Raw genomic sequence first — 25,240 nt, forward strand, 5'->3', positions numbered from 1 at the left:
CAATCCCCACCTCCCCTGCAATGCAGGAATCTCAGCTAAAGCATCTGTAGCGAATCCTCCCAATTAATACCACCCATTAATAATACAGTGGATCTACTCCTGCTAACTGCCCCCAATTAATTATACTGCAACCACCTCAAGGTACACCAGTTACACAAATTTCTACAATTTACCACAGATTGTCTAGTGGGGGACTTGTGTGAGGGAAAACTTGATGATTAGAGTCTTAGGCAGAAAATAATCAAACAAATAGGAAAAGTTTTATTAAACAACAACAAAAGGGTTTGTGAAACAAAGTGGTTCAGGAAATGCGTTCCTTCAGGTAGAAGTTAACTTGTTTACTTTAACTAACTCTAAGATGATTCAGGCTTAAATGCAACACTATAGGCACAGCTCTTCCTAAACTTCAGTTGCTGAAAATCAGTTGTTACACTTCAGGTGGTAGATGTTCAGTTTTCTGGAATAGATGGTAAAATGCTCAATTCAGTTTCTGTCACTTAAATACTACAATTAAATACTTTCAACACCATACTGTTTCCTTCACAACTTAATACTTTGGTTCATGAGTGAGGGGCGCTTCTCCACAGTTACCCACTCTCTTCACAATCCCACTCCTGAGGTGTTCCAAATGGTATAACTTAGAACCATTTCTCCATATTTTACTCCCTATCTCCCAACCTGAAACCTTTCTAAACATATCAAATCCTATCCCTCTTCTCAAATCCAGTCCTATATCTCATCTTAAATGAAGCCCTATCTAACTCTCTCCCTCAGAAACTGCTCCTTTTATTCCCCTCCCCCAAAAGTGCTGTTCCTCCCCACTCTGTGGCTAGCTGACTCTGTAGCCCATCAGCAAGAGGCTCCAGCACTCTGGTGGAGTTTCAGGGGGACTGCATCACCAGACCCTAGTCCGGCTCTGCTGTCCGTCACAGCATCTATGACAGATGGCTATCCAATCTTTGCTTAAAAACCTCCAAGGAAGGAGAGCCCACAACCTCCCAAGGGAGTCCACTGTCGAACAATCCTTACCGTCATAAAGTTCCTCCTGATGTTTATTCTTGTAACTTGTAGCCATTGGTTCAAGTGCTGCCCTCCAGAGCAGGAGAAAACGAGCTTGTTCCCTCTTCCATGTGACAGATAGATGTAAGAGGTTGCTCTTTTTATTATTTATAGAGTGGTGGTTTTCCAACTGTGTGCCAGGGTTACCTGAAAGACAACTTGCCCAATGGCACTGGAACTTCCCCTGCAATGCGTAGCCACAACAGTCATACTGGGGTTGGTTCCTAGGGCACATTTTCAAGATGAATCGAGCACTATGCAAAGGCAATTGACTAGTGGATATCCTGAAAGTGATTGCATTTGTGATGATTGAGCAGCTCTGTTCTCCTAAAGTCCCGTATACTTTCCCTCTGCTGTGTTTCCACATTCAGAATGACACAAACAGGGTTTGCATTCTGAGATATGACTACTTTAGAGTCCGGGCACTGCTTTGCAGATCTGTTCCTTGCATAATTGTATAGATCCAATGATGTGAATTTGTGCAACAGAGGTTTTACCACCATGGGCTTATGTACACTTAACTTTTGCCCTACACTTCCTAGGCAAAGGCCCACACTTTAAAGTACTGGGTCCAAGTGCCTTTTTATTTATTTTTTTGTTTTGCTCCAGTGCTTTCCCCATGGAAACCCACTCTTTAAGACTGAATCAGAACAAATAGCAATTCAGGTTTTCCATGAATTGCTGTTTGCACCAGTGCAGCGGTACAAGAGAGAGTTTTCATGGGGAAAACACCAGGACCAATTTTATTTTATTTTTTAAAAAAGGGTCTGGACATGGCGCTTTAAAGCATAGACTAGAAACTTGGCACAGTAGTAAGTCTGGATGAGCCCCATATGAGGAAGAATAAAGAAATAAAATCCTAACATTATCACTTCAACCTTTTTGGGGGGCGGGGAAGGCAGGGAATTGCTTGCCTCTTCATTAGAGAATTTCTTTGAGGCTCTGAAATTGCAGTTGAATGGACTTTCCGAAAAGGGATGTAGCTCTGCTGGAACAGAGTCTCACCCAGAGGAAAGTGGACAAGCAGAGGAAGAAACAGATGCTGACAAGGAAACCTCAAACAATAAGGGGAGGAGAAACACAAGAAAAGCTGTCTGATCCAAAACAGTTTTCCATAGGTACAGGGTGTCTTTTTCTTCTCTGATCTGATCCACCCCCCTTCTCAACCCAGCAGCTCAGTGACAGATCTTTGAAACAAACAGGCATGTTTACCATTTTAAAAGCCTACATGCTGCTCGTGGTGCTGTATATATTGTCCTTCACAAAGTCACAGTGGAAAACCTCTGCACTGGCCAGCTGCAACAGAGGCAGAAACGTATTGGGGGTGAACTTGCCCCTGACAAAAGTGCCACTGAGATACTTTGTCCTGGGAGAGAGTTTTTTATTTTTTATTATTATTATTACTTGATTGCTTACCTTACACATGCACACCCTGATCACTGGTACTCAGAAGAAATGGGGAAGTGATTAAAATGAGCTTAGTCAATAGCAGGTCGTAACAATTAAAGATCTTGCAATCGTGGGAGGATGGCACTCTTAGAAATATTAGAACGTGGAATATTGGATAATGCCAGTGAGACACTGTGTGAATCTGGCTGCATATGGCTCCCCAAAGGCTTCCCTCTTTCGTACCATCTGGTTCAAACCTTTGATAAAGTTATTGTGGCAAGCTGCTCATTTCCCATACGTCTCGTAAAGATGAGTCAAAAGCTTAAATCCTATTTGGTAATTAAAATAGTAGAATTGGAAGGGACCTCAAAGGTAATCTAATCCATCCTTCCTGATGCAGGAAACCTACTCTTACATCATCCCTGGTTGGTGGACATCCAGCCTCTGTCTAAAATCTTCTAGTGAAGGCAAGGCCACTGTCAACCATACGGCCAAAATCTCCTTTGTCACTTGAACCTTGTGCCTTCATAAGGTAGGACCCAAATCAGTTGAGGAAAAATTCACTCCATCTGGAGAAGATAGAGAAGAGGCAGCTGAGAGTCCTTCAGATATTTAAACATGGCTGTTTTGTAGTAGATGGAGCAATTTCTACACAACTATCTTAAAAAACCTGAAGGGTTACCACCTGCCCTGCCTCTTCTCCAGGTTCAACATGCTTTCCAACTCCTTACACCTTTTCTCCTTGTAGGACTTAGTCCCTAGGTTTCTAACTACCTTTGGCACACCCCTCTGGATGCATTCCAGTTCATGGATCTCTTTCCTAGACAGCAGTGCCCACTTATGTATTGGCGACTTCATCTATACATTTGTAAATTGAAAAGAGAAACAGTAAAGGATAAAGGCATTGTATTCCAGCTACTGAGATTACAAAAGTTCTAGACAAATTTGTGGAGGATCCATAGCTGTTATCATCTATGACATGGGTAGGCAAACTAAGGCCCGGGGGCCGAATCCAGCCCAATCGTCTTCTAAATCCGGCCCGCAGATGGTCCAGGAATCAGTGTGTTTTTACATGAGTAGCATGTGTCCTTTTATTTAAAATGCATCTCTGGGTTATTTGTAGGGCATAGGAATTTTTTCATTCCCCCCCCCCCAAAAAAATATATACTCCGGCCACCAACAAGGTCTGAGGGACAGTGGACCAACCCCCTGCTGAAAAAGGTTGCTGACCCCTGATCTATGATATCATGGCAAGAGAAGGCTGTTTTTTGAGCTTCCTAGAGGCATCTCTTTGGCTACATGATCCAGCAAGGAGATGGTTGTCTTGTTGTAGATAGTTTGGGGAAAACCTTTTCCTAAAAAGTCTTCCCATAATCTATATTGTTTAAAAAAAGGGTTTTGTTTTTTAAAGGGATAGTCATGGAGAACTACCAGCCTCAGAAAGTAAGCAAAATGTGTTGGGCAAGTTGGGAGGGATTATTTCCCCTTTATTTAACCCTTTCTTCACCCCCCCAAACATTACAAATCTCTTAAGCTGTTGTTATAACGACCGGTGTAGTTGTATTTAACTGAGTTGATGGGATGGAGGATTTAATGGCATGCACTCCCCAAGTGTGTTTGAACAATCAAAAGCCGTCATAAACTGGATTTTTGTTTATGTGGCATTACAGCAATGCAAGGGAAACCCACACCAAATTGTGATTTGGGATAATAAACAAGGTTCAGGAACAGCAGGAATTCTCTTGTATATCTCAAGCTGGCAGAAAGCAAACAAGTCTTGTTGTGATATCCTGCTCTGGGGTGTGGCAAAGAAAGCTACTATTCCCGCCTCTTCTGCAGCTAAAACAGAGTCAATAGCCGCCAAGACTATCCATCATAAAGCTTTTGTGAGCACCAACAGTAACATTAAAGCAAAAGAAAGCTGCTTGCCACGGAGACTTACCCTTACTGTGTTGCTCTATAGAAGAAGCAAAACAACGGAAGGAATTATTTGGGGAAGGTGAACTTGTGTTGACACCATTTCCAGCCTCATGGCTTGATCACAAATATTGCCCACTTCATAGCCATTGGGAGGCATTTCATTTAGCCAAAGTCAAGCACTTTTAAGTCCCATCACTTTCGGCGGGAAAGCAGTTCTTTAAGGAAACTTAAAACGGGACTGGACCACGCCCACATTTTATTGACAATTATTCTTGATTGACTGACTTGCCACTGGAATATCTTTGGATTTGTTTGCTATGGTAGTCAGTGGAAGTAAGAGTTTTGGTTCATCAGTTGATTAAAAATAATTTGTGTTCATTGTTTAAAGATAACTGTAAAAATAACCTTGCCAACAGGGTAATCTTATAGGCATGGTTCTCATGGAACACAAAGCCATGGTTTGTTTAACAAATCATGAGCTAACCACAATTCCCATGGACAGCCAAATAAGCCATGGCTTGTTTTGTAAAGGCTTGGTCCCCGTCCATCCCCCGATGCTCTTACTACATGCCTCTGTAACTTACTGATTGTCTGGGATGAGGGTTGGGAGCGGCCAAGTCATGGTTATGAAAGGTTGCTGAATTTGCACAAACCACAGTTAAAACAAACAAGATTTGTAACCCAACAGCCCACTATGGCTTCAGGTCATGGTTTGTTGGCAGTACGTGAACCATAGTTAAGACTGGATAGGGTTCAGATCATCAAACAAACCACAGTTTAGTGCTGTGTATAAAACAGGTCATTGTTATCCAGGGAATGCGGCTGTCACAGTTTTATTGCCACATTCAGTCACTATATCTATATCTATAAATATAAATATATGAACTATAAGGCTTATCTAATTTGTAACTCATTCAAATGATTATCACACAGCTTTGTTATCAAACAAAGGTGGGGTTTCCAAGCATGTGGCAAAGTATATGGCTGGGCAATTGCATTCAGCTTGGATGGGTCATAGGTTAAGCAGAGCCCTGTTGGATATATTGTCCAGTGTCCAGTTTCCCACAATGATCAACCATATGCCTTTTGGGGGATGTGGGCAATTTTTTCTCTACCAATCTAAACTGATGTATCAGTGACTTTGTATCTTCATATTTTAAGTAGCACTAACAACTCAATATATATCGAAGCTTGCTAATATAGCTTTTCCTGTTCTTCCTTCCTTCTCCAGATCTTACAAAGCCACCATTAGCACCAAAACCAAAGATTCTCAGTCATCTCGCTTCCATAGCTGCTTCCAAATTTCCTCCGTCGCTATCAAGGTCTGGCACACTTAACAATTCAAACTCTATGTCTAGAGGTCCAAAACCACCCATTGCTCCCAAGCCAAAAATCTCTGCTGACAACGATCCATCGATTCTACAGCGATCCAGTGTTCATGCCAACAATACCTTGAACAAATGTACCAATGGAAAACTGGAGGGAGAGCTTTATGAAGGAAATCAGTGCAACAACGCAGAGTTCTTAGGATCAGAAGCTGATGATGAATATATAGTGATTTCTGAAGATGAATTGATTGACAAAGTTTATGACTTTGAACATGAGCAAGAATCAGCAGAGAATGAGATCTTGCACACTTCTGAGGAAGCACATGAAGAAGAGGATGGCTGTACCCACAGCAATGACATCGGTGATCTTGAAATAAATTTATTGGAGAACAATGAAACTGAACCATCTGAAATTCAAGCTCTTGGCAACGCTGAAGCCCTTGAAAAGGAGGATGCTTCTGAGGGTGGATATGACAAAGTGGATTGTGAAACTGATGCCAACAAGAAGAAGATGAACTGTGCAGATGAGTCTGATGAAGCACTCCAAGAACCACATCTGGTAAAGGATAATAATGAGTATAATGTGGACAATAAGATTTTGAATGGAGATGAGGCTTTGAATGATGCCATATGTGAAGATATTATTTTACAGCATTTAGAGGTGCCAACATCATCTTCAGAGGATCAGTCACCAATTTGTGAGGCTCCAGGAGAGGAAGGTCTGTCTCAGGTTTTAGAAGAGGAGCAGTCTAATGCTGATGCAGAAATGGGCCCAATGGATAATGATGGGGATGAATCAGCCTCAAATATAGAAACAGAGTTTGCAGAGGATGCTTGTGCAAGCCTAAGCAACCCCCTTGCTAATGATTCTGAAGAACTAGATACTGGATTAGAACTACATGAAGCTGGTCCTGATCCTGAAGAGACTTTGGGGGAGGCCACAAATGAAGCCAGTGCTGAAAAGGAGGAGGAACTAGACCCAGCGGATGAATGTGAAACAAGCGTAGAACAGGAAGAAAATACAGATGATGGCTACCAAACCACTGAGATGAAGAGCGAGGAGGAAACATCAGAAGCAGCATGTGATACAAGGGAAGACTCCAAAGAACAAAAGGATGAAGTGGTAGACACAGAGACTATGGATGACAGCTGCCAGATCATTCCCTTTGAAAAAGAGTGCAGTGAGGATGCTCTTGACTCTTCTGAAGAAGATTTGCCACTAGAAGGAACTGAAATGAACAGTGATAACCAGCCCTTCAGCCTTCAAGAAGTTAATGAGCTCGAATCTGACTCGCAGCTGGCAGAAAGATCCAAGTCAGATGTTTTACCTGGAGATCACAGCACAAGTGAGTGTGCTTTGGAAGATACACAATCAGATAACCAAATGCTTGCGGTGGATCACAGCAGTGTTGAAGATACTGCCCCAAGTACACCTGATGAAGGTACAGCTGAAGGTACCTGGCACTCCACAGGAGAATTGGACATTTGCCACCCCGGAAAAGCGGAAATAGACTCAGGCAGTGAATATGTGATTGATGGAACTTCAGCAGTCCCTGAAGTGGTGGTTGTTCCTGATAATGATGGAGAAATCAGCAGTGACTCCCTAGATGACCCATACGTATTGGGAGACAGCTTGCCTTCAGCAAATGAAATCCTCTGTGCTGGAAAAGAAATGGGGGAGGCTGGTGTCCAAGATAGTTCAAGTGATTTCAGAGAGGGAGGGGGAATGGACAGTGAAAACCACTTGCTCTCCATTGATCGGAAAAGCATTGTTACTAGAACAAGGTCCCTCTCCGGGAAAGTGCCTGGGTATGTGCCAGAAACAGTTCCAGAAGAAACAGGCCCAGACACTGAACTGCAGTCCTCAGCCACTGCTTCCACCATGTCTGAAGATGTAAGCCATAGCTTCTCTCTGTCAGAAGGAAAGACAATGGATATGAATAGAGCCCTACCTGCAAAGCCAAGGCGCTTTGTTTTATACCCTCGATCTTTTTCAGTAGAAGGCAGAGATATCCCTGTCTCTGTATATAGAGAAAGTGAGACCTCCATGTTGGATTACAATAGAATAAACAGAGCAGAAGACCTCTCTTTGCCTTGCGTCATTGGTTCCTCGGGTAGTTTTTCCCAGAGGAATCACCTTCCATCCAGTGGGGTCTCCACCCCGTCCTCAGTTGTGGATATTCCACCTCCCTTTGAACTTGCTTGTATCACCAAGAAGCCAATAACGAAAAGTTCACCTTCACTTTTAATTGAGAATGACTCTCCTGATAAGTACTGCAAGAAAAAGAAGTCCTCTTTCAAGAAGTTCCTCACCTTAAAGTTCAAGAAGAAGACGGAAAATAAAGTCCATGTGGACGTTCATGTTTCTTCTTCAAGGTCCTCCTCAGAGTCTAGTTATCATGGGCCTTCCAGACTCATGGAACTCGACAGGAGGAGTTTGAGTAGCTCCCCTCAGCTGATATCAAGGACCGGCAAGCTGAGGGCATCTGAGTCTCCAACTGTTCTCTTCTACAAGGACGGCAAAAGAAAAGGGACGCCCAAAACCTTTAGTAGGAGTGTGTCACGGGTGGAGTCTTTTGAGGATCGCTCCAGGCCTCCTTTCATGCCCCTTCCTTTAACTAAGCCCAGGTCTATTTCATTTCCTAATGCTGATACGTCTGACTATGAGAACATCCCAGCTATGAACTCTGATTATGAAAACATACAAATACCCCCACGAAGGCCAACCAGGGCTGGGACCTTTACTGAATTTTTTGAAGATCCTAGCAGGGCATTATCTGCCGCAAACGAGAACGACGGCTATGTGGATATGAGCAGTTTTACAGCCTTTGAGAACAACAAGCAGCAACCTACCAGCCAGGAAACTGAAAGGTATTGTAACACATATTTATGTAAGGCCTGCTAGCCTTGACCGGAGAAGCTAGGCTTCCTGTGTATTGGGAGTTGTAGGCTTATTCTCAACCTTGCTGGGCTTATCTCCCTTTTTCAGGAAATGCTCTCTATAGAAGAGTGGGAAGAATACAGTATTTTTAAAAGGCATAGTATATATTTTTAAAAGCGAGTCACTAGAAAGTTTCAGTGTCCCCTAATCTAAATGCTTGGTTCGTAGATCTCCATATATGGAAGCACTGGGAAAACCAAAGCTTAGTGTTATAAGAGTTTTATAATGGTCTTATATATATATAATAGTTGTTCATAAATGTACCAACCAAACACATACAAATATGTAAAGCACATGTCTGAAACCCACAGAAAAGTCCTGAAACCATTTTCTCTCTACCAAAATGACCTCAAATATTTCTCTGCAAGGTTGAAGGAAATGGGAAATCTCCCCACTGTCTCTTTCCTGCCTTAAGGACACATTTAAGATATGCATAGGGTGTGAGCCTGTGACCTGTGATCTGGATTTAAGAATTGAGTAGTTATCATAGCAAAAGAGTGGCCAGGATGCCCAGGCAATCAGGTAACCTGGCAGACAGGAAGAAACAACACACCCAGATTTCTGCCCCTTCTCTGATGTATTAAGGGGGTGGTCTGGGGCTACACCCCTTCTGTGATGGATGGATGGATGGATGATATTTCTGGGAGTGGTCTTGGACTCCTGGGTGGGCAATTTAAAATGTCTATATAAGGGCTTGCGCGCATGGCTTGGGGTCCCTCCTCCCCTCCTGTGTCTGGGGGGTGGGGGAACACCCTGTTGCAACAGCTTTAATAAAGATTAGGCTTACCAGCTGCTTTGCTTCTCAATATTCTCTGGTTGGTCTCTGTTGTTTTCTCCTACCAATAGAGAACGTACAAAAGGACTCTATATGGGCTCTTGGGTACCCCATAAGGGAAAAGGAGCAGTCCCCACCCCATAACAATAACAAGCCCATGCAAAGTGATGTAAATATTGTCTGAACCTGTGTACACCTTCTCCCCCCTTTGTGCTGGATGATCTACTTTTTTTCTCATAACACTTACTTTAAGGAACTTCTTAACTTCTACAGAGATTAGATTGAATCTTGCTTGTTTTTATTCTGGATAATGTGTCTGCATGCTTGTTTGATTTAGATGCTGTCATTTCAGTGGGGCTTGTGGCTCATCCATTACCTGCCTCCTTAGCTCCCACACTGCATTCTACATTACCTGCTTTTATGCCACTCCTTATTCTTGTATGCTCCTGTAAGGGTCAGTTTTGGTTCCCAAAAATTAAAGGATTAATCTGTAGACTTCCCCCAAACTCAGCCATTACAAACTACATGAAGTTTGCTGTTTTTACCAAAGTCTGTCATGATCAATGTTTGGGAGAGTTTTTGAATCATTTGAAAAACACATCCAAAGCTGTGAGATCTGAGACATCAGTAAGGCTTTTTTCTTTCTGATCATTTGGAGAGGGGGGGGACCCCTATCTTGATCTAACCTTTAATTTCACTAGTTTTCTCTTATCAAAGGGAAGATTTCTTTTGCTTTGACATTCCATCTTAACAATCCCTCGCAGGTTTATAATTCAGAGGAAACACCAGCCAACTTGAAAGCAAATCTGTCCCCATACCAGTCAAGGCAGAAAAAGAGGAAAGGACAACTGTGTGGGAAAGAAGCATCTATTTCCTTAGCTATTATGGGCTATCCAAACTCATCATTATATTTGGTGGCAGTCAAGGCAACCAGCCAGTGACACATGCACACACATTTCTATAAAAAAAAGAATGGGATTTTCACTTTATTTACCATTTGTTGTACATCGCCCATAATCTTGGGTCAGAGCTTCAGTTAGCAGCTGAACTATGCACAGCTAAACTAGAACGCTTTAATACTCTGGCATAATAAAGCTAGAAAGGGGAACTGGTGATCCTTAAGGCCAGTGCTTTCTTTCTAGAAAAATAGGTGCTGGTACTCACCGTGAAGGGACGCGGGTGGCGCTGTGGGTTAAACCACAGAGCCTAGGACTTTCTGATCAGAAGGTGAGCGGTTCAAATCCCTGTGACGGGATGAGCTCCCGTTGTTCGGTCCCTCTCCTGCCAACCTAGCAGTTCGAAAGCACGTCAAAGTACAAGTAGATAAATAGGTACTGCTCCGGTGGGAAGGTAAACAGCGTTTCCGTGTGATGCTCTGGTTCGCCAGAAGCGGCTTAGTCATGCTGGCCACATGACCTGGAAGCTGTCTGTGGACAAATGCTGGCTCCCTCAGCCAATAAAGCGAGATGAGCACCGCAACCCCAGAGTCAGTCACGACTGGACCTAATGGTGAGGGGTCCCCTTTACCCTTTACCTTACTCACCGTGAGGTTGTTACAGTAAATGCCACTTTTTTTAACAATAACAAAAAGAGGTGCCAGTACTGCGTGCCCTTGAGTGCCCCCTGAGAAAAACCACTGCTTGATGTGTTGTTGGACTCCAACTCCCATCAACCCTTGCCAGCATAGTAAATAATTAGGGATGATGGGAGTTGTAGTCTAGCAGCATCTGGAGGACCAGTTTCCACATCCATGTAACATCAAGGATCCTATATCCTTTTAAACGTGTTTGTGGAAAGGGGGTTATTGTTTTGTTCTTGCCCTTGTTTTTATTATGCATTCTGTGGTTTTTTCTTGTATTTTTTTGCTGTGAACCACCCTGAGATTTTCAGATGAAGGGCGGTATATAAATTCAATAAATAAATAAGTACTAATAGAAGACATCATGCACATGCCGTTTATCCTTGGATGTGGGTGAAGACTGTCTTGCCTTCAAGAGCTAAATTCAAATCCTGAATTTTTTTGCATAGATTTTAACATGTTTTTCTGGGGACCTGACCAAAGAAAAATCTTAAGAATCATACTAGTTAGATTCACTTGTCAATGGATGCACCATTCTGTTTTTTCATTATTATCAGCCTGGTAGCCTTGGTTGGACAGCAGTATATGGACAGCAGGAGAGCCAGTGTGGTGTAGTGGTTAAGAGCGGCAGTCACATAATCTGGGGAACCGGGTTCACATCTCCGCTCCTCCACATGCAGCTGCTGGGTGATCTTGGGCCAGTCACACTTCTCTGAAGTCTCTCAGCCCCACTCACCTCACAGAGTGTTTGTTGTGGGGGAGGAAGGGAAAGGAGGTTGTTAGCCGCTTTGAGACTCCTGAAGGGGAGTGAAAGGCGGGATATCAAATCCAAACTCTTCTTCTTCTTCTTCTTATCTTGACACAGAAATGCATTCATATCTGAACACAGACACATGGCTTTATAGGTGTTTATCTCTGGCACTTTCGGTGGTTGCATCTGGACTGAGAAAACTGATATGTCTTGTTGTTGTTGTTGTTGTCAAGTGAAGTACAATTTCAGAGTGTTCCTTGCAGATAAAAGTTTAAAATATTGAACAACGCAAATGGCTGTGACACATTTATAAACTTCCCATGGAAGCATGGGTCTGTTAAGGGGAAGCCAATCAAAACTGGTTCAGGAAGTTTCAGCACAGTATTCAAGGCTGCTTCTATGCATGCAGTACTCTGGGGAAAAATGACAACTGCTTTTGATTTTTTGATTTTTTTAAAAATAAAAAAGACTTAACAGATGAAACCAGTGCTGGTTTTTTTCTTGCAGGATGCAGGGGTACACATACCCCTAAACATTTTGTGAATCTAAGTTTGGTCTCATTGAGGGGCAGTATTTCAGTATTTTATTTTTTTTAGAAAAAAAGCACTGGATGAAGCCACCCATTTTGTAATAGGAATACAATGATTTCCTCTATGGTTCTGGGAAACCCTGCTTCAATTAAAGCATTGTGGGTTGGGTCCAGACTTAGTCATGCTTAGAGTAGACCCACTGAAATCAATGAGGAAGGGCTACATCTCAGCGGTAGACCATCTGCCTCATACATAGAAGATCCCAGGTTGAGCCCCCAGCTTCTGCAGGTTGGGCTGGGATAGAACGCTGCTCAAAACCCTCAAGAGTGCTTGGCAGTCAGTGTAGGTTGGTGATGGCCAAACTTGGCCCTCCAGCTGTTTTGGAGCTACAATTCCCATCATCCCTGACCACTGGTCCTGTTAGCAAGGGATGATGGGAGTTGTAGTCCCAAAACAGCACTTTATATTACCGGGTTGCAAACCGTGCAACATTGTGTAATGCTGCAGTGTGGAACTGGTGGCCCTCCAGATGTTGCTGGAATACAACTCCCATCTTCCCACATTTACTTTCACACTTCCAGATATATCCAGTTTTGTATGCAATTATTCCTAATATTGAAAGAAATTTTGTACTCTGCTTTTGTACATTGTTTTCACTTCTATACACACTTTCTTTAATATAATACATTCACATCAGGAGGCTCGTGGGATCTTCATCTCTCCTGTAGGGTGAGGCAGTATTATAATTGGGAAATGAAGACTAAGAGAGAGAGGTTTGTCTAAAATCAACCAGCGAGTTCATACTAGAGACAGAATGTGATCTGGGGACTTCCTGATTTGCACCTCAGTCTCTTACCTGCCTCTGTACTGCACCAGCTCTAGTCCTCATTACGGTGGTTTTTCTGTATCGAGTTTCATGAATAGAATTCAAAAAACACCATCAAATTACAACACCATTTAGATGCCTCGGAAGCCCCAGTGTTTGCAGGGGTTTATTACAACTGGCCAGAGAGAAGACTTCGGTTTTTAATTTCTTTTCTTCAGAAAAGAAAGGGGAAATAAAGGCCTTTGTGCGGGTGGGTGTGGTATATCTTGGCTAATATTTTTTAATTAGATTCCGTCAAATTGATAGCGAAAGAACTCGGTAATGAAAGCATGCAAGAGATAATCTTTCCTTTCAATTACTGACGTGGGGCTTAGTAACTGGAACATTGTCCCCTGAAGGGCAGTTACCAGTGTTACCCAAAATTTAGCCAACTAGCATTAATAATTAAAATATAATTTGGTAATGCAGCATTAGAAATGCCGTTAAGGTTGTTCTTTCTGTGAAAAGTAGTTAGTCATGTCGTGTGGAGAAGGCCTATGGGCCCTGCAGTGATGAGTTTTCTGCTGAGTGATGTGGCCTAGCAGCATATTGCCTTTCACCTCTTGTTTTTGGAGTATCATTCTAGACTTTACATTTTCCTGGGGAAATCCCAACATTATGGGAAGCAGTGTGTTCAGAAAGAAAGACAAATACCTCTGTTGTAATGGCCTCCCCGTGAGTAACCTGACTCACTGTCGGGAATTTCAGGAGAGAGGGTCTTCAGGTAGCGCTTGCCTCAAATCCTGGCCAGCTGCTGCCAGTTTGGGCAGACAATACTGAACTAGATGGAGCGTTTGTTAGATTTAGTACAAGGTCATTTCCTTCTGTTCCTTGCACAGGCACCTCTTGGTTCTTTCCAGTGGCAAGGCGTGGTGGTGATGGATGAAGGTTTTTGTCCATTGTCTCTGAGAAGTCACACAGTCTTGTATGGCTTATAGCCTGTGCATGTGGAACCTGAACAAAATGTTGCAATGTGGAATTTTCCTGTTCAGGTTATTTTATCCCTCCTGATTTTCTGCCCTGCCCCCAGCAGTCTGCATTCTGCATCTATTGAGCATGCATCCTGGTGCTGTTTGGGGGCCAGGTTCCCACCTATGTATCCCCCCCAGAAAAGACTGTTTGTACTTCTGTAAACCTTGCGGTCCCCCCCACCTGCTGATATCTCCCCATTCTCCATGGATGGTGTTGTTTTGGATACATCAGAAACTCTGACCTCTGAACATCAAAACTATGGGAGTGACTCCTATGTTTCAAAACAGAAGACAACGCTTTGTGGGATCTATAACGCTAGTTAGCACTGAATTCCCAATAGTCTGGTGCAGGGGGTGAGATTGTTCTTCTGTGGGTAAAGGTGTAAGAGTATTGAATAAGAGATCAGAATTCTGGGGATGATGGGGCCGTTCCAAATATTAGGTAGATGAGCACGCTGGGCAGTTTTAACAAGATGAAAACTGCACTGCTTTAACGTTTTCAAATAGCCAATTGTGTTTATGGTTCCTATTATACAGTTGTCAGCACAATCAGAGATGATTGTCAGCTGTCACTAGAAGCTAATTGGTTTCAAAGTAAAAAAAAGGTGAAATTCAGGACTTGTAATTATTCTGCAAGGGACTAATTCGCAGCAATGCCAATCATTGCGATCAAAGTTAAACAAACTGACTGAAAGCTGTTGTCTGTATCCCACTTTTCAAGAAGCTCAGAGTGGCAGACATGGGTCTTACACTCCCCTTTATAACCTCACAACAACCCTGTGAGGTACGCTTAGGCTAAGAAACATCCACAGGCCCCTGACCATCATGGCTGAGTGAAGGCTAGAGCCTCAGTCTCCCAGGTCTCAGTCCAATGCTTTAACCACTGTGCCAGATGTGCTGTCTACATTTCCAAGCACAATTCAAAGTGTTGGTGCTGACCTTTAAAGCCCTAAACGGCCTCGGCCCAGTATACACGAAGGAGCGTCTCCACCCACATTGTTCAGTCCGGACACTGAGGTCCAACTCCGAGGGCCTTCTGCCGGTTCCCTCACTGTGGAAAGTGAGGTCACTGGGAGCGAGGTAGAGGGCCTTCTCGGTAGTCCTGTGGAATTCCCTCCCATCAGATGTCAAGGAAATAAACTACTTTCTGACATTTAGAAGACATCTGAAGGCAGCCCTGTTTAGGGAGGTTTTTAATGTGTGACATTTTAATGTATTTTTTATCTTTGTTGGAAGCCGCCCAGAGTGGCTGGGGAGACCCAGACAGATGGGCGGGGTACAAATAATATGTTGTTGTTGTTATGAAATGCTTCATAACACACACAATGTATAACAAACACACGAAAAGGTCAAATGGTGGACTAATTCAAATGTTTGCCCTACTCACTTGACCCAATGACATTAATGGGCAGATCTCATTGGGATTCATTCATTTCAGTGGGTCTACTCTTGAGCAGAACTAGACATTTCCCTATCTTTCCCACCAGGCTCCTTAGCTACCTAGAGGTGTGGAGCAGATGATGCATAAAAACATGGGGCCCAGATTGATACCCTCTTTCTAGCAGCACAAGGGGGTTTCACCTATAAGCACATTGTAGGTGCACTTTTCAAGCTTTCGTGAAAGAGCTTTCTGATGCATGTCACTCTTGCCTTTCCTTAGGTCTGAGCTTTACATTCCATAGCTCAGTACTATCTATTTGTGACTGCAAATCTGTCTTACTATTATCTTGGCAACACTTCTTTTAATTGGTATTTTATTTTGTTGGTTTTTATGGTTGTTTTATTGTCTGTTTATTATGGTTAGCCACCCTGAGAGCTCAAATGGGCCATGTAGTGGAATGGAAATTGAGTTAATAGAAGCAGAGAATGAATATATTACATTTCCCCTTGACAATGCAGTATCTGGTGCATGTTGCTGTAGGATCTCGCCTGCCCTGGCTGTACAGCTCTGTTAAGTCCTGGTCTGCATGCTATGGTTGTTTCCGCACTAGCCCTTTCCTTTGAAATTGGATTCCTAAGTTTCTTCACTTTTTGAAAAACTTCATTCATTAAGTGTTTACAGAGCATTCTGATGATGTCGTCCTTCCATTGCATTCAAATGGTTTTCTGTGCTGTCCTCCTTTGGTTTTTAATATCTGAATTGTGGCAAAAGGAGGGGTAGTTATACTTCATTGCAGCACCGTCCTGTCTAGTGTAGATAAGCAAAACACTACTGAGGTTTTTAAGGGCTCCTGCATGTTTGATTAAACATTTCCTGTTTACAGATTCAACCTCTTTATAGCCTCTGTTAATTGCCCCACTGTCAGTTACTGTTTCTGGAAAAAGAGGTGACTTTAATTAATAGTTTCCTTACATCACTTAGGTCCCCTCCCCCCACTGTAATAGAGAAATAGCATTATTTTGCTATAAAAATGACATAAAAAATAAAAGAGAAAAGTTCCCACCTGGAAGTCCTAAAGAGGTTACTCAAGAAGTAATTAATAGGCCATTCATTGCTAATCCCCTACCGAAGCTTATCAGAAAGCAATAAAACAGGTTGAACCTACAATAAAAAAATTTGCTGGGAATTTTTGCTGGCTGCAACTTACTGTTGAGCAGACATTACTGAAGGGTTTTGGCAGTGGGACAAAGGGCACTCTCGGATAATATAGTGGTCTATTATGTGCTGTGTGGAACCTCCGGTTTAATTCCACTTCCAGCTGGTTTTGGAAAAAATAATGCACCACAAAAGGTCTGTAGAGAGCCAGTGTGGTGTAGTGGTTAAAAACAGTGGACTCATAATCTGGTGAACCAGGTTCGTGTCTCCGCTCCTCCACATGCAGCTGCTGGGTGACCTTGGGCCAGTCACACTTCTTTGAAGTCTCTCAGCCCCACTCACCTCACAGAGTGTTTGTTGTGGGGGAGGATGGGAAAGGAGAATGTTAGCCGCTTTGAGACTCCTTCGGGTTGTGATAAAGCGGGATATCAAATCCAAACTCTTCTTCTTCTCTTCTTCTGTAGTGTGGAAGAAACCTGCCTAAGGGCAGAGATATGCATGACACTGGCCATGGGTCTGTTGCGAAGAATGGTATCCTCTTTCACCTCCTCCTGTATCATAATGAGATAATGGTCTGGTGTGTTTTCCTCTCCCCCACTGCACACCATTGCCTACTAATATGGGTAGGAAATGTGATGGTTGTCAGCTTGTGGGGGGAGTGCTCCATGTTACAGAAGAGTGAGAGACAATTTGATGCGGATATGCCATTTTCAGCACCTTCCCCATGTTGAATATTAAGATATAGATTTGCACTAAGAGTGATCATTTGGAGTGTGCTGCAGCAGGGCTGTGTCTTATCAGCTCTTTGGCTGTAAAGGAGACACATTTGGCTTGTGGTGGGGGGATAGAAGTACAGTAAGTAGGTGCCATGGCAGATGCTTATAAAATAATACATGGTGTACAGAAAATAGACAGAGAGACGCCGTCCCACCCGCACCCCCCAGCACATCATACTAGAATTTGGACTCATCCCATTAAAGTAGATGGGGATTTAGGACAAATTTGTACAAATTTGCTCTTGCGAATTACAAGACTTTAAAAGGGGGCTACACAAATTAATGAAGGAAAAGATTGTGATGGATTTTTAGGGTCAAATGCATTCTACATCCAAATATCAAAGGCTGGGACACAAGAATGGGAGAGTGCTGCTATTGCTTACATATTTTGACTGTGGATTTCCCAGATGTTTCTGGTCAGCCAGTATGGAAGCAGAAAGCTAGACTAGATGCCTCTTTGGTCGGATCCACAGGGTTCCTCTTATAACTAGACCAGAAGGCAGCCTGCCAGGATTGCCTAGCAAGGCCGAGTGCCAGCGTGGGAATTGTTGGCTGAATTCCTCCCTTTCAAGCTGATTTCCTGGCTGAGGGCATTTGCTGTCAGCTTGCCACTTGAAACGTCAGACTGGGGCATAAAACATGAGCCAATTTATCCACGAGTAAGTACAATTTAGGCAGAAAGCTTTCTTGGAGCAAAATATCTCGCCCAGTGTTTATCCTGTGATCATAAGGAACGTTGCAAGGGAAGCCTACCTTATAAAATCAGGAAACCGAAGACTGGAAGATGAACAATATTCAGGGCGGAACATTGTTGAATTATAGAGTTGGAAGGGATGTGTCAGGACTTTTTTTCAGCTGGAACTGACAGAACGTAGTTTCCTCACATCTCAGGTAGGCGCCATTGACATTATATGAGAACAAGGGAGGAGTTCATGGTGAGTCCCAGCACTTCTTTTTCTAGAAAAATACCACTGAATGTTGTGCTGGTTAATTCGGTTTGGTTGAATAATGGATACTGGATGTGGTAGAAGAAAAGTAATATTCCCTGAATGCCTGGATCCAGGTTTGGGATAAGTACTCATTGGTGAGAGATTTAAAATCCCAGCAGAGATTTAAAATCGCGAAACATGCAGCAAAGTAAAACATGGAAATATAGGCTGTTAGGCTTTTAAAAAATCTCCTTCTAAGTTGCTTCTAAGTTCCTCACTTCCCTTAGCATAGAAAAAGACCACGTTTGGTAAGTTAAAAATGGTTTACTTATAAATGCTTCAAAGGCAGGACACAGTAGGGCGTGTTGAATTTTTCAACTTCCAAAATTGAGGGGTGCTAAAAGTTGTAACACAACTTATAATAACAGTAATAATCATTTTATTTTTTATATACCACCCATCTGATTGGGTTGCCCCAGCCACTCTGGGCAGCTCCCAACAAAATATTAAAAACATAACAAAACATCAACTATTAAAAACTTAACTGTACAGGACTGTTTTCAGATGTATTCCTTAAGTCATATAGTTATTTATCTGTTTGACGTATGATGGGAGGGCATTCCACAGTACTTGGAAATACAAAATATATTTTGGTTAAATTAATATAATTTTGTCTTACTTGCTGGTAAAATGTGTGTAAAATTGCATAGAAATAATTAAAAATGATTGCCAAGTACATGCAGTTATATTATATATTCTTATTCTTAATATTTAGCATCACCTTTCAGAAGGTAAAATTAAAATTCCATGGTTTTCCAAAAGCAGTTTATGTGCTTCTTCATCAAACATAGATTTATCAAGTTAAATGTTGTCCAATCACAAAAATAATAGCAGATTTGAATTTCTCACACCCAAAATACTTATTTTAAGTCCCATCACTGAATAAATTTGCAAAAATTAAGTTTCATACCCTAATATAGCAAAAAGAAGAGACAGGCAATGTAACATAGGTGCCGAAATGATAAGAGTTTCTAAGTACCGTATTTTTTTGCTCTATAAGACTCACTTTCTCCCCTCTAAAAAGTAAGGGGAAATGTGTGTGCGTCTTATGGAGCAAATGCAGGCTGCGCAGCTATCCCAGAAGCTAGAACAGCAAGAGGGATTGCTGCTTTCACTGCGCAGCAATCCCTCTTGCTGTTCTGGCTTCTGAGATTCAGAATATTTTTTTACTTGTTTTCCTCCTCCAAAAACTAGGTGCGTTTTGTGGTCTGGTGCGTCTTATAGAGCGAAAAATACGGTAATTTGCTTGGACCTCCTTGCTGGTAGGGTTCACATGGTGGAAGTGAGAGAACAAAGTGGTAATCCTTCCTCCCAAGGTGCTAAGCCTGACAGGACAGCTTACTCTATAGTCTTAACCCCCTCATGCAGTAGTTTCTTAAAAGTTTAGCACTATGTATATATGTACAGTAGTACCTCGGGTTAAGTACTTAATTCGTTCCAGAGGTCCGTTCTTAACCTGAAACTGTTCTTAACCTGAAGCACCACTTTAGCTAATGGGGCCTCCTGCTGCTGCTGTGTCACTGGAGCACGATTTCCGTTCTCATCCTGAAGCAAAGTTCTTAACCCGAGGTAATATTTCTGGGTTAGCAGAGTCTGTAACCTGAAGCGTATGTAACCTGAAGCATATGTAACCCGAGGTACCACTGTATGTGCATTCACGGGATCAGCTAAATTGTAACTCCATCACCATTATTGGTATACTGGCAGTAATAATCAGAGACTGTCTGTGTGGATTCCCCTTTACCAGCTAATGCCTAAGGTAGCATGATGTGCCAGTAGCAATTAGTTGTGTACATGATGCTGTTCCTTTATCACAGCCAATGGTATCCAAGCAAAACACTGCCGTATACAACAGCAACTGTAACTACTAGAGCATATTATTGCTTATTCCTTCCTGGTGCCATTAGCAACACTGACGGTATACTACCTTGGCTATAATATTTGTCTCTTCTGCTCCCATCACCAGAGTGCAAAAATTGTTACAGATAGGAAAGGAGTTCATCAGCCTGCAAAACTAGTCCGGTATTGCCTGTAATGAGAAGAAGAATGAGAATATGGCCAGCGTATGTTCACATTAGAAATCACCAACTCCTCTTCTATCCTGCATAGGAATGCATTATCTTCTCTATATGCTGTTTGCCAACTCTTATTGCAAAGATTTATTGGATGAGGCATGGTGCATTACCACTCTGAGGCAGCCCGTGAATCTTCTTTTCCTTGCTACTTAATGATACACAGTGCCTATATCCCATAGCATTAAAAATGCAATTGCTTTTGGGTGTTGTAGTTGCAGTTGTTACAAATCTAATTCAATAGTTTATGGTCTGTTGTTCAATCCGACACAGTTATTTATAGCATACAGTCCACTTTTAATTATCCTGCAAGAACTGTGCTTTGATGGGACCCATGGGGGTTTAATGTAAAGCCCCTTAATATTGGCTTTTCACTGGCACGCAACAATTAATTTTATCTTAATGGACCAATTAGAGTTAATGGATGGGAGAATGTATTTAAGAGGCACGGTCTGCTTTGCCAGGACCCCTCTTAAAGAGCCAATAAAAGGACCCTTTCGCTTGGGTAATTGGTCGGATTAATTAGGGGGGTATCTCTTCAAAAGGGACGCAGGTGGCGCTGTGGGTTAAAGCCTCAGTGCCTAGGACTTGCCGATTGAAAGGTCGGCGGTTCGAATCCCTGCGGCGGGGTGCGCTCCCACTGCTCGGTCCCAGCGCCTGCCAACCTAGCAGTTCGAAAGCACCTCCGGGTGCAAGTAGATAAATAGGGACCGCTTACCAGCGGGAAGGTAAACGGCGTTTCCGTGTGCAGCTCTGGCTCGCCAGAGCAGCGATGTCACGCTGGCCACGTGACCCGGAAGTGTCTCCGGACAGCGCTGGCCCCTGGCCTCTTAAGTGAGATGGGCGCACAACCCCAGAGTCTGTCAAGACTGGCCCGTACGGGCAGGGGTACCTTTACCTTTACCTATCTCTTCAAAGGCCTAAAGTAAGCATAATTAGACCTATCGCCACCAAACACCTTTCCATGATCTACAGGCCACAAGCTCAACTTCTATCAGTTTGGACTGGGTTTGTCACGGGGGCATCACCACACATACTGTAGGACATAATCAAAGCAACAGCATATTGCAAGAATAGTTCCTTCTTGCATCTTTGTTTCCTTTGCTCTCTCTAGTGGAGACCGTCTACCAATGCAGGAAGTACTTAGATCCCATAACTAGGCCTCAGTAGCTTTCTTGAAGCTCAGTTCACTTTACGCCATGCCATTTCCAGATGCTCCAATTTTCCCTGTTTATCAGGGACAGACCCTGTTCAAGGAGTGGTGCCTGTTCCTGGTAAAGCACTCTTCCAGTTTTGTCCTTATTTTCCTTTTGAGGAAATAGTGAAGCCAGTGCTGGACAGGCCATTGCAGAGAAGAGCCTGAAGCAATGTGTCATGAAAGGGATGAGGCAATGATACTTGGTGCTAGTACAGGTGAATTTCCTCAGCCTCTCTGCCAGTGGCTATTCTTCCCTTCGACATCGCTTTTAGATACACTGTACAAAATATTTGTTCTTCACCATGGAGTCAAATAAATGGAGTGATGGGCTCAGAAAATGTACTGGGAGATAGCTTCCTATTCTTTGGCACGTTTTACATTAGTACATGGTAGGTTATTTGATCTGTGCTGTAGGTAGCAATGCACCACACTTTGACTTGTTATCACATTTCCAAAGTACAAACATTTTCCAACTATGGACATATAAAACTGTGAGACTGTTTGCCCACCTGGATCAATATTGTCTATCTGTTAAGATTGGCTGTGGTTCAAGTGGAAGGCTTTCCCAGCTCTGTACTCATATGTTTTCAAGTTATGGCTGGGAAATCTGTGGCCTTCCAGATGTTGGATTCCAGCTCTTATCATCCCTGACTATTTGTTAGCCATGTTGACTGTGGCTCATGGAAGCTGGAGTCCAACAACACCTTTGAAGGCCACAGATTCCCCATCCCTGCTTTTAAGTGGAGATCCCAGCGGTTCCGCCTGAGCCTTTAAGCATGTTCTGTACCACTGGGTAGTGTCCTCTCGTGAATTCCGCAAATCAAAAAGCCAACTTGTTCTCTCCTGTACTTGTTTAGGCCACTGTGGAAATTTGTTCCTTGTCGTGAGGAATTCCATGGAAACAATGGACTAGGAAACTGGCAAGAAATTCAAAATAAAATGTAAAGAACCTTGATTCAAGTTTCATGATTAAGTCATGTTGCCAAACACAAATAAAGTAAAAATAATAATTTGGCTTTGAAATTAAAGAAAAGGGAACCCGAGAAGGGAAATCTAGACAAATTAGGACCATGCTTACAGTCCTGGTTCTACAATACGTACAGTGTTACCAGTCCATATGAGAGTTTTTTGTCTTCATTTGTTCACTCCTGGGTTATGAGTTCAGCAATAACTCAAAGTAAGCTTATAGTCAGAAAACTGAATGCTAGAACAATCTATTTTAAATAAAGACCATATTTAGGCTTTGAGAGTTAAAATCACTGGCAGAATTATATCTATTGAATATCAGTTCTCATTCTTAATATTGCTACTTCTTGTTGTTTCTTTGCTGCCTCTTATGGTACCACATGAGTAGTATAGAATTTCATTGTTCTATAAATCTCCTTAAAAGTCAATCAATTCATCACAAAACATGTGAAATCATTATATGTGAAATTCTGCTGAAGAGGAAACAGCAAACCTATTAACAAGGCACACCCTCCACACGCCATGTCACACCAGTGCAATGCTATTGGCTTCAGTAGGCTGATGCCTTTGTAACTGATCTGTGAATTGCTCTCTTTCATTCTATGTTTTTTTCCTATTATGAATAGCCAGCTCTTGATTGTTGTGTTGGCCCATAACAGCCTGGAAAATCTGGAAATAATCTTAGCAAAACAATTGTCCTTTTTATACTCTCCATCCAATTGGTCTGCAAATTTATATCAACAAGTTGTTCGCCCCCTGCCAGGGAAAATTCCATGTTTTGTTCCACCCAGTATATGAATTGTATTATTCTTTGTGTGGAATTCCCCGTTATGAAGACAGCCGAGGTCACTGAATGGCTGCAAGCTACACTTTAAGAATAAATCCAGTGGGTCAGAAACAAGCAAATACAGTGTAAAACCAGGTGTGGTTTTTTAGGGGGTGGAATACACATCTAAAACCTTTAAAAAATGCTTAAAATATTTCTGTACCACCTTCATCACTTCAGATTCCAAGTGCAAAAACCTAACACAGTACAATAAAATACTAACAGTGACAACCATAATAAAAGACAGCAGAATTACAGGGCAGACTGAGGGATTATGCAATGCCTGGGTAAATAGAAACATCTTAACACAGTACTGAAAAGAGCAAAAAGCAGATGCCAGCTAGGCAAGTCTCTTTCAAAGCCGGAATGGTGCTGCCACTGAGAAGGTCCTCCTCTTTGTGATTCCATAACACTAAGGAAGGCAGTTGGAGTAGGACTGCAGCAGAAGATCTTAAGACACAGGCAGGCAAGTATAGGGAGAGACGCTCCTTCAGGTAGAAATAATGAAGAAATAATACAGATAAGAAAGATTCTGGTTCTATACAGAGTTTACTGGGAGTACTTCAGCTCTCTCACTGCCAGGAGAAGAGCCAGCAGTAAATCACATGGAATAAATGAAGTCAAGTCTTCATTAGCAAAAACAGGATCTGCATACGAGTGCCAGGCCTAATGAGCACAGCAACTCTTCTTCGGTAGGTCTTGCCCCTATGAGGCAGTTGCGGAGAAGGCCTTTCCACATCTGCCTAAGTCTTCTCCTCCCCAGGGCCTTTGTTAAGCAATCTGAGACTGCACTTCTGTAAAGCTAACTTCTCCTCCACCCTTTTCATACCTCTTCTGGATCTGTGAGACCAGCGGGGAGGGGAATTCCCTCACTCCACTCTCCTACTTCCATTTCTGCTTCTGCTTCTAGACTTCTCTCCACCACAGAGGGCCATGTTACCTCTTCAGTTTCTGACATGTTCTCCTCCCAATCATCTGTCTCTTTTCCCTCCGACCACTCTTTGCCATCCTACCACCAATCTCGGGGCTCTGAGCCTTATTCCCTTGAAGGTTCCCTGGCTGGTTTTTCCCACCATTCCTCTGCACCCAGCCAGTCCATGACACTCACCCTACATTTCCAAGACTAGGAGGATTGTGGCTTTCACATCACATGACCCAAATTGCAGGCAGGGATGAGCCACAGTCTATTTCATCGCAGTAGGTGCACACTGAACAGCATTCATTTCACCTTTAAAAACAGTCATCATATGCATACTGTACTTATTTGCAGTAAACTCCATGTGAGTTATGCATGGGTGGGAATACAGTGAGCTTCATACCAGAGTGTGGATCCAAACATGGGTTTCCTCAGTCCTCTAACCACTACACTACACTGCCTCTGGGCCAGCCCTTTCTCTTTGGCTTTGTCTGTTGTCTGCAACAAAGCTGCAAGAATGCTATTTGCTCATAGGGACATTTTGAGGCTGGGTGAGAGAAAAAAGTCGTACAGTGCTCTGAATACTAAAAAGTGCTGTGTAAGTGAGAATCATGGGCTCTGGGCATTGTTATTGCTTTGAAGGAAGTGTCTATCACACACTTCATCTCCCTTACTGAACAGCAAAGAGCAAACTAAGGATTTATTGCTTCCTTTTAATCATTCTCTCAGAGATCCAGATCCGATTCCTTTTCTCCATATCTTCTCTTCTCCTGCTTTTTATCTGTTTTTAGTCCCTTTTTACACATGGCTGAAGGGGAAATGAAATCAATATTTTTTTTTGCGATAATACTTT

At 42.7% G+C, this 25,240-nt stretch overlaps 1 protein-coding gene across 9 annotated transcripts in view; it reads left to right on the top strand.

Moving 5' to 3' along the window:
* The window catches only part of FGD5 (FYVE, RhoGEF and PH domain containing 5), a 144,352-nt gene that overhangs the window by 12,123 nt on the left and 106,989 nt on the right, over positions 1 to 25,240 (top strand). For all 9 annotated transcript variants that reach the window (XR_014560179.1, XR_014560180.1, XM_083722397.1 and 6 more), the window contains exon 2: positions 5,600 to 8,567. Coding sequence is in view for 7 of the 9 variants with exons in the window: in XM_083722396.1 (XP_083578522.1) it covers positions 5,600 to 8,567 (2,968 nt within the window). In the remaining 2 variants the exon portion in view is untranslated. The remainder of the gene's footprint in view (positions 1 to 5,599; positions 8,568 to 25,240) is intronic.

The sequence above is a fragment of the Podarcis gaigeae genome, assembly GCF_964106915.1.
Source record: "Podarcis gaigeae genome assembly, chromosome: 2".
In the NCBI taxonomy this organism is placed as follows: Eukaryota; Metazoa; Chordata; class Lepidosauria; order Squamata; family Lacertidae; genus Podarcis; species Podarcis gaigeae.